General features: G+C 32.9%; 1 protein-coding gene across 1 annotated transcript; it reads left to right on the top strand.

Moving 5' to 3' along the window:
• The first annotated feature begins 5,214 nt into the window (after positions 1–5,214).
• On the top strand, positions 5,215–8,037 carry LOC104223379 (patatin-like protein 2). Its single transcript, XM_009774808.2, has 6 exons — positions 5,215–5,429; positions 5,546–5,727; positions 6,214–6,397; positions 6,495–6,656; positions 7,169–7,471; positions 7,599–8,037. Exons 1-6 carry the CDS (start codon positions 5,250–5,252, stop codon positions 7,839–7,841), a joined length of 1,254 nt encoding a protein of 417 aa, XP_009773110.1. The 5' UTR covers positions 5,215–5,249; the 3' UTR covers positions 7,842–8,037.
• Positions 8,038–8,727: the final 690 nt, after the last annotated feature.

Raw genomic sequence — 8,727 nt, 5'->3', positions numbered from 1 at the left:
ACCTCATTCCGACACCTAACCACCTCAGCTATAACTAAACTTGTTCCAACATCTAACTACCACAGCTATAATCAAACTTGTTACAACAGCTAACTACCACAGCTATAACCGAACTTGTTACAACAGCTAACTACCACAACTATAACCGAACTTGTTACAACACCTAATTATCTCAACTATAACTCAACTAGTTTCAACATCTAACACGAAGAATCATCAACCTAAGCATCTGTAATATCAATTACGAACACAATGCAAGGGAACCTCAACTCAACAATAGCCCGGCAAGGGGGCAACATAATGATCTCTTCTCTTTCTCACTTTTACTTCACAATTTACTTCACAACTCGAGCCAATGCTCTAGAGTTTCAAATATCACATATACTTTCACAATTCGTTATACAACTGGAGCCAACGCTCCTCAATGTTCATATGTCACAATTCTTCCCACAAGTTTACACAACAGATAGAAATCTTCACCAAGGCATGAATAATACAACGAAATCATGAAAATCACAAGATAAGACTCACGGCCATGCTTGACACCAACGCATAGATACTCGTCAACATGCCTATACGTCGTACTCAACAAAAAAAAAATAGTAAATAGAACAAAACTCTTAATCCCTCAAGCTAAGGTTAGACCAAACACTTACCTCGATGCCTCGAACACAACTCAAGTTTCAATTATAGTTTTACCCCTTGATTCCTCAGCCAATTCGCTCGTATCTAGCCACAAGTTACTTAATTACATCAATAAACGCTAAATGAATCAATTTGAATGCATGAAAATGAGTTCTCCAAAGTTTTACCCAAAAAGTCAAAATCACCCCGAGCCCACATGATCAAAACTCGAGGTTCGAACCAAAACCCGATTACACATTCCCCCACGAGCTCAAACATGTAATTTGTTTTGAAATCGGACCTCAAATCGAGGTCCAAATCCCAAATTTTTGAAAAACCTAGGTTCTACCCAAAACACCCAATTTCCCCTATGAAAATCATTGATTTGAAGTTGAAATTATGTTAAAAGATGTTAGAAAACTAGTTAAAAATGACTTACAATTGATTTGCAAAAAAAAGGTTGTTTGAAAAATCGCCTCTTATGTTTATGGGGTTTTGAAAAATGAAAATAACTAGAAAACCCGTGTATTTATACCCCTCTCAGACCCCCTGTGCGGACCGCACAAAATGAACTGCGGTCGCACAGCCTTCCTGAGGATACTGCAGTCCAGTGTCCTGTGCGGACCGCACAAAGTCGACTGCGGCCGCACAGCCCTACACCGCGCATCGCACAAGGCTGACCGCACTAGCGGGTTCAGAGGCCTGCAACTTCTGATTTTAAGCATAAAACATCCCAGAATCTACCCGAAATTCACCCGAGCCCTCGGAACTCCAAACCAAGTGCACACAAAACCTCAAAAATATCCTACGAACTTATTCGTGTAATCAAATCATCAAGGTAACATCATGAACATCAAATTAAATCTCGAGATCAATGAAATTTTATCAAAACTTCTTTAAACATCAACTTTGCGATTTAAGTCTGAATCACGTCATATGACATCCGTTTTTAATAAAATTTCACAGAAACATCTTAAATCATATATCAGACCTGTACCGGGCGTCAGAACCAAAATACGGGCCCGATGCTAACATGTTCTAATCAAATTTCATTCCAAGTTTCCTTAAACAATTTCAGAAAATAATTTTCTTTGAAAATTCATTTCTCGGGCTCGGAACCTCGGAATTCGATTCCGGGCATACGCCCAAGTCCCATATTTTCTTACAGACCCTCCGGGATCGTCAAATCACGGGTCCGGGTCCGTTTATCCAAAACGTTGACTGAAGTCAATTTTACTCATTTTATAACCAAATTTTTATTATTTTTCACAAATTTTCATATTTAAGCTTTCTGACTATATGTCCGGACTGCACACGCAAATCGAAGCGACTCTAAATGAGGATTTCAAGGCCTCGACGATACAAAATTCAATTAAAAGCAAGTGATAGATCCAGGTCATCACAATTTTCAGGCCAAGGAATGAGCTGGCTGGTATATTCAAAATTTCTCGTTCTTTTATATATATATATATATATATATAGAGTGTGTCTAGATTGGAGCAAAATTAAACATGATGGACAAAATCATAGATGCATATGATTTTTATATTCTGCTACTAGTGAGTAGTAATCAAAACCCACGTTTATGAAGTTATTATAATTAATTAATTTTTCACTCTAAAGGGAAAGATAACTTGAATTTTAAGATAAAAGAAGATCTTTGAGATCCATAAAGCTCCATTTGGCCACGAGAGTTTTATAAAAAAAAAAGCAATTTTTCATGGTATTGGTGCCTGCCGAAAGCTGTAATAATAGCAGTAAACAAGAACGTGTCTGAAATTATGAATACTAATACTAGTACGATAGATGAAAATTAAAATAGCCTTGCGTTCATCGATTTTGTATTACTAGAGAGTTTATTTATTTGGCGTATTAAACTTTGTCACGTGAAGACTTGAAAGAGTACAGCACGCCGTATCGAAGTTAGCGAGTCAAAGACGATGACCTCCAAGGATTGTATTTGTGGTGGCCGGTGGGATATATGGATTGTATATCCATTTAATTTTAGCTAGCGTTTGGACATATATTGAGTTGAAACTTGAAAAAATAATTTTTGAAGTAATTTTGAAAAATAATTTTTGAAGTAATTTTGAAAAATAATTTTTGGAAGTTGAAATTATATTTGGACATGTATTTTATTTGAAAAAAATTTAAAGTTTTGTGAGTAGGAACTTGATTTTCACCCAAAATCTACCGTAAACTAGATTTTGAAAACTTGAAAAATATTTTCAGAAATTTTTCAAAAACAGATCACTAATCTATGGACAAATAATATTTTTAAAAAAAAATTTGAAAAAAACTTGTCAAAATGTATGACCAGATGGGGCTTAATCAAATATCTTGAAGTATAAGAATAAATTTATTTTTTAATAAAATATATATGTATGATTCAAATCCAAATTAGTCGGATCAGAAATCAGACATCCGACGAGAAACAAAAAAAAAGTCAAAAACGACGGCTGCTGGGAACGAAATGCCATGTGAAATTCCCCCATAAATTTGGATTTAATCATTACTAATAGTGTGCCATTTGTGTTATTATTATATGGTTAAAGTAGATTACTAGCGGTGCCGGCCAGAGGGTAAAGCCAATGAAGCAAGGGCTTTAGGCCCCAAAATTTTTAGGGCCCCATTTTTTAAATTAATAATAGGTTAATAATAAGGTAATTTTTCCAAAATATATTTGAATATTTATGGTAAAAAAGTATAAAATTTTTCTAAAAAGAATAGAGATTATTATTTAGCCAATGTGACTTATGATGACTAATACTTAATTTGCACTCTCATATTAATATTCTTCTTCGTTTTCTTTCTTAAAATAAAACTTGTATTTTATATTCTCTTTTCCCCCTATTACTAAGTTGTCTATTCTATAAAAAGATAAAAGGATGAAAATCGGTAAAAGTTTATCTACACCGAAAGTTTATATCAGGCCAATAAATGTAAGATATCTCTTGCACACATATTTTTTTTACATTTAACCGTAGTTGAATGATATACATTTTCACTTTGATTTGTTGATTCTTAAGGTTAATTATTTTGTTAGGTGCAAACTCTCAGTGTCGATGAGTTTTTATCAATAGAAAACGTGAATAAATTAAAATTGCTTCATTTTCATTTTTTTAAGCATTGCAGCAATAATGAATTTATCCTATATCAAGTTATTGACTTCTAGAATCAAGTTCTAGTGTTCTAACATACTATTAATTTTTCATTTAAATTTGAAGTTTATTATTTTAAAGTTTAAGACCTCTTAAAAGAGTTTGGCTTTAGGCCTCTAATAATCTTGAGCCGCCTCTGATTACTAGTAATGCTGTTCCGCATATACAATCAAAGCAGGGATCATTACTCTCTTTGGTCTATATTAGTTATTCTGGTTACTAAATATAATTGATCTAAAATAATTATATATCATTTTAGAAAATTAAGGTATAATTAATTACTTTTTTTTATTTTGCCCTTAGTATTAAATGTTCTTAAAAAGTACAAAATATTGACTATATAGCATAAAAACATAGAAATAAAGAGTATAAACAAGGGTATAGTAGTCAAAAAGTCCTCTTATTAATAATACCTCCTTTGTCTCAAATTATCTATCATGTACCTTTTCATACGTCCCTTAAGAAAATACTCCCTCCAGTCCAAAATAAGTGACTAATTTGCCTTTTTATTTTGGTCCAAAATAAGTTTCCATTTATATAATCAAGAAAAAATTCAATTTGTTTTTCCAAAATTATCGTTATGTGTGTATCCTTAAAACATCTTTTCCTCCTCACATTAAATTATGTTGCAATATTTAATTAAGGGTAGTTTAGTCACACTAATTAATTTTGTCTAGAATTTAAGAAAAATTAAAAATTAATTTTTAAACGTTATGACTACTGTAGTCGGAAGATTGGTCAAATTTTTTTATTGACTTTGTCCCGATTATAGTGGTCGGAAAAACTAATTCGCGGGATTTTGCGCCAAATATTACGACTACTATAGTCGAAAAGGCAGTCGCCTACAAATTAAAATAAATAAATTATACTTTTCCGACTACTGTAGTCGGAAAATTACGACTATTATTTTGTAGTCGGAATATGTAGTCTGAAAATAGCATTTTTTTGGTAGTGCAAGACAAATTGGTCACTTATTGTGGATCAGAGGGAGTATTAAATAAGAAAGGTTTTTGAATATTTTATCTTTATTTATGTCTTAAGATATACTTTCTTTCCATTTAATACTTACTCATAATTAAGGTATTTGTAATCTTCAAGAACAATTAATTTTAAGGGTATAATAGGCAAAAATAATTATTTTACTCTTGAACATCTAAAATGACAAATAATTTGAGACAACCCTTTTTAAAATTCACGACATATAATTTGAGACGGAAGGAGTAATTTCTTAAGGAACGTGTAAAAGAAAAACATGATAACTAAACTACACCTAAAGGATCTATTATTTTAGGTCAATATGTAAAAGTTAAACTCCAATAATTTAACAGCCAATATGAAGTAACTAGGAAATTTACAGCAAACAAAGAAAAGGTGAGAGTATAAATAGGGACATCACTATCCTCTTTCCTTCCAACTATCATCAGTCTAAACTTTTGCTAATCTATTGCACTTGACACATTATATATGGGGAGGATTTTCTTAGCAGCACTAACACTGTTAGTAGTGTTCCTTCATGTCCTACAACCTTTTATGGTTTCTGCTGCTACAAAAGGAAAGATGGTAACAGTTTTGAGCATAGATGGAGGTGGCATCAGAGGCATTATTCCTGGCACCCTTCTTGCTTTCCTTGAATCCAAACTTCAGGTACTTGTCAACCATTTTTTTCTACAATGCTTAACTATACTACGTTTATTTTTTAATTTCCTTCTATGATTGAAAGTTAAGGCTGTAATGATCCTCAACATATCTTGTTATTTTAGGAAATTGACGGACCAAATGCAAGAATTGTAGACTATTTTGATGTGGTTGCTGGAACAAGTACAGGCGGATTGGTAACAACTATGCTTACAGCCCCAAACAAAGATAACCTCCCTTTATATGCAGCAAAAGATATTACCAACTTCTACATGGAGCACAGCCCTAAAATCTTTCCTACGAGCAGGTTAGCTAAAACAGTTGATAATCAAGTGCTTTTTTAAATATTTGGGCGAACACAATGCTAATTAGAGGTGTCAAATGGATGGGTTGGAACGGGTCAAATTAATAAACGATTAACTCAATTCGCACAAAGTGTATTTAGGTCAAAATGGATTGGGTCAATGTATATCCCAACCCCACCCAATATGATGACCCAACTTCCCTCCTTTTTAATTTTGCTTTCTTACAGAAACAAAAAGTTAAAATGTATTTTTTCTTAAGTTATTAGCGTCAATTTCCAAATTTGATTTTGTATATTTGTCTTGTATTTTGGTGTTGAGTACACTATTTGACCTGTTTTTCCCAACAATCTGATGGATCATTTCAGACAACAAATGATGCGTCAATCTAAACCATTTAAATTTGGGCGAGTTAAGCACATGTTACTAATTAAAAGCTGAATTGATTTTGCCACCAATATTGATAATGTCAAATCTTCATTGTAATGCAGCCGCACCAGATTTGTGGAGAAGTTCTCAAGGATATTTGGGGGGCCAAAGTATGACGGCAAGTACCTGAGATCATTGGTTAAGTCAACATTAGGCAATCTTACTACCAAGCAGACATTGACTGATATAGTCATCCCAACTTTTGATATCAAGCGCCTTCAACCCATAATTTTCACTACCCTTGATGTACAGTTCTTTTTACCTAAACAATATTTAGTTATGTCTCTTTACTACTAATCCATTTTCTGCTCATGATTTTTATATTTGAATTTCTCTCTTACAGGCAAGAGCAAATGTATCTAAGGATGCGCTACTATCAGACATCTGTCTTGGTACCTCAGCAGCACCCACTTATTTCCCTGCACACTATTTTGAGACCAAGGATGCTCAAGGGAAAACGCATACATTTGATCTTATTGATGGAGGTGTAGCTGCAAATAATCCAGTGAGTGGCCAATTGAAAATTAGAAGAATATAATAAAAAACTTACATGTGAAACTTTGAGGTTATTTTCACGTATAATCGCCAAATTTTACCTAGTATAATAGTAAAGTCATAGAACTTTTGTTAAGTATTTAAACTATATATGTTTTGAAATATCCAGAAGATATAAATGACTGGAAGGTCGAAAATTGGCTTAGAAAATAAAAAAAAAGAATCACTTTGTAAAAAATTGAATACCCGTTTTTTATAAAATAAAAGAAAATTATAATTATTAAATTAAACAAAAAAGAAGAAGAAACACTATTCTCCACTGAAATTTTTACCTTCTGTTCATTTGTAGTTTTTGAGCAAATCAACATCATTCAGTTACTTTACTATGACCAAAAATAATTTTGTTAACTTTACTGTTATAATGGATAAGTTCAATGAACCTACGATGAAATTAACCTGAAATATTGGTAATCAGCTGTTCCGAATATGTGAATGACAATTTTCTACAAATTATATTTGTAGACTCTAATGGCAATGACTCACGTTATAAAAGAAATGATGAACGGGAAATTCCAATATGAGGGTGTAAAAACCATGGACTGCAAGAGAATGTTGGTTCTGTCGCTGGGCACGGGTATAGGCAAGCATGAAGAGAAGTATAACGCAGCCTCAGCTTCAAAATGGGGCTTACTTGGTTGGATGTACAACAATGGTGCCAGTCCATTGATTGATGTTTATGGTGATGCAAGTGTTGATATTGTGGACATACACCTTTCCACCATTTTTAAGTCCTTTGGCAGTGAGAAGAATTACCTCAGAATCCAGGTAACAGTTTTAGACCTTCTAATAATTAAGGTTAAAATACAGTAACATATGTTATCAGTATATATAAGTTAAATGCCGTCTCTCGTGACATATTTTCTCACTTGATGTTATTTTTATATTTGCATAGGATGATAATTTGACAGGGGACGCCGCAAATATGGATGTGGCAACCAAAGAAAACATGGAGACACTTGTGAAGATTGGTAATGATCTATTGAAGAAGCCAGTGTCAAGGGTCAACTTGGAGACAGGACGATATGAAGCAGTTCATGGGGAGGGGACTAATGAAGAAGCTATTATCCGTTTTGTTAAGTTGCTCTCAGAGGAAAGGAAGCTCCGACAACTAACTGACAAGTGTTCTTCGACTTGAAAAATGCTGAAATAATTTATCAACTTCGAATAAAGGGCTTTTCTTGTTTTTTTTTTAGCTCCAGTTTTTAATTATGTGCCTTAAGTTGATTTATGTAAAATCGAGAGATAAGCTTTCCATTGAGGGGAAGGATCAGGCATGCCATCGAAGCTGAGTAAATCAATAGACATAAGTATGCTCAATTTGACTCGCTATACTTTGCGATTTATAAACTACTTTAGAACCTTTTGAATAGAATCTTCTCTTTTATTTTTGACCACATGGTCAAATTAAAATTGTTCCTTCTTTAATCCAATCGAGTCGCACAAGATTAGGAGAAAAAGAGAAACGCGTTAACGGCAAACGCCCTTGGCTGTTGGTTTAATAAAGAACGCATTACTATAGGCACAAATCATAAGTTCAAATCTTGTTGCGTGAAATATGTTTGATATTCAAGTGGAAAAAGTTATTTTTTTATATTAAAAAAAAAAAAAAGACAAACCTAGGAGTATTATTTATCACATTTTAAACCGTACATCAGTTACCTGCGAGAATTTTGGGAAATTTTCATAGTTACAAAAATATTCCATAATCTACGGCGATTAAAAATTCTACTAATTATATATATATATTCCCTAAATATAGGTACTCCATAGCAGTAATTCATATGAAAATTATCTATTCTTCTATTGTGTCTCTTTATGATTTTCCATCTTGGTATACTTAAAGTAGGATACTGTACTCTAAGAATTAAAGGTGAATATACTAACTTTGATTCAATACAATGGAGTACATAGTTGAGGGCAATGTACATATATAGTGTAATATATCTCTCTTAATTGAATTAATATTATTGACTCCTTGATTTTCTCCTTCATTAACTAGATAGTGCAATATTCAACCTATT

Source organism: Nicotiana sylvestris, chromosome 2, assembly GCF_000393655.2.
Source record: "Nicotiana sylvestris chromosome 2, ASM39365v2, whole genome shotgun sequence".
Lineage (NCBI taxonomy): Eukaryota > Viridiplantae > Streptophyta > Magnoliopsida > Solanales > Solanaceae > Nicotiana > Nicotiana sylvestris.
This window is presented reverse-complemented; position numbering and strand designations above follow the sequence as displayed.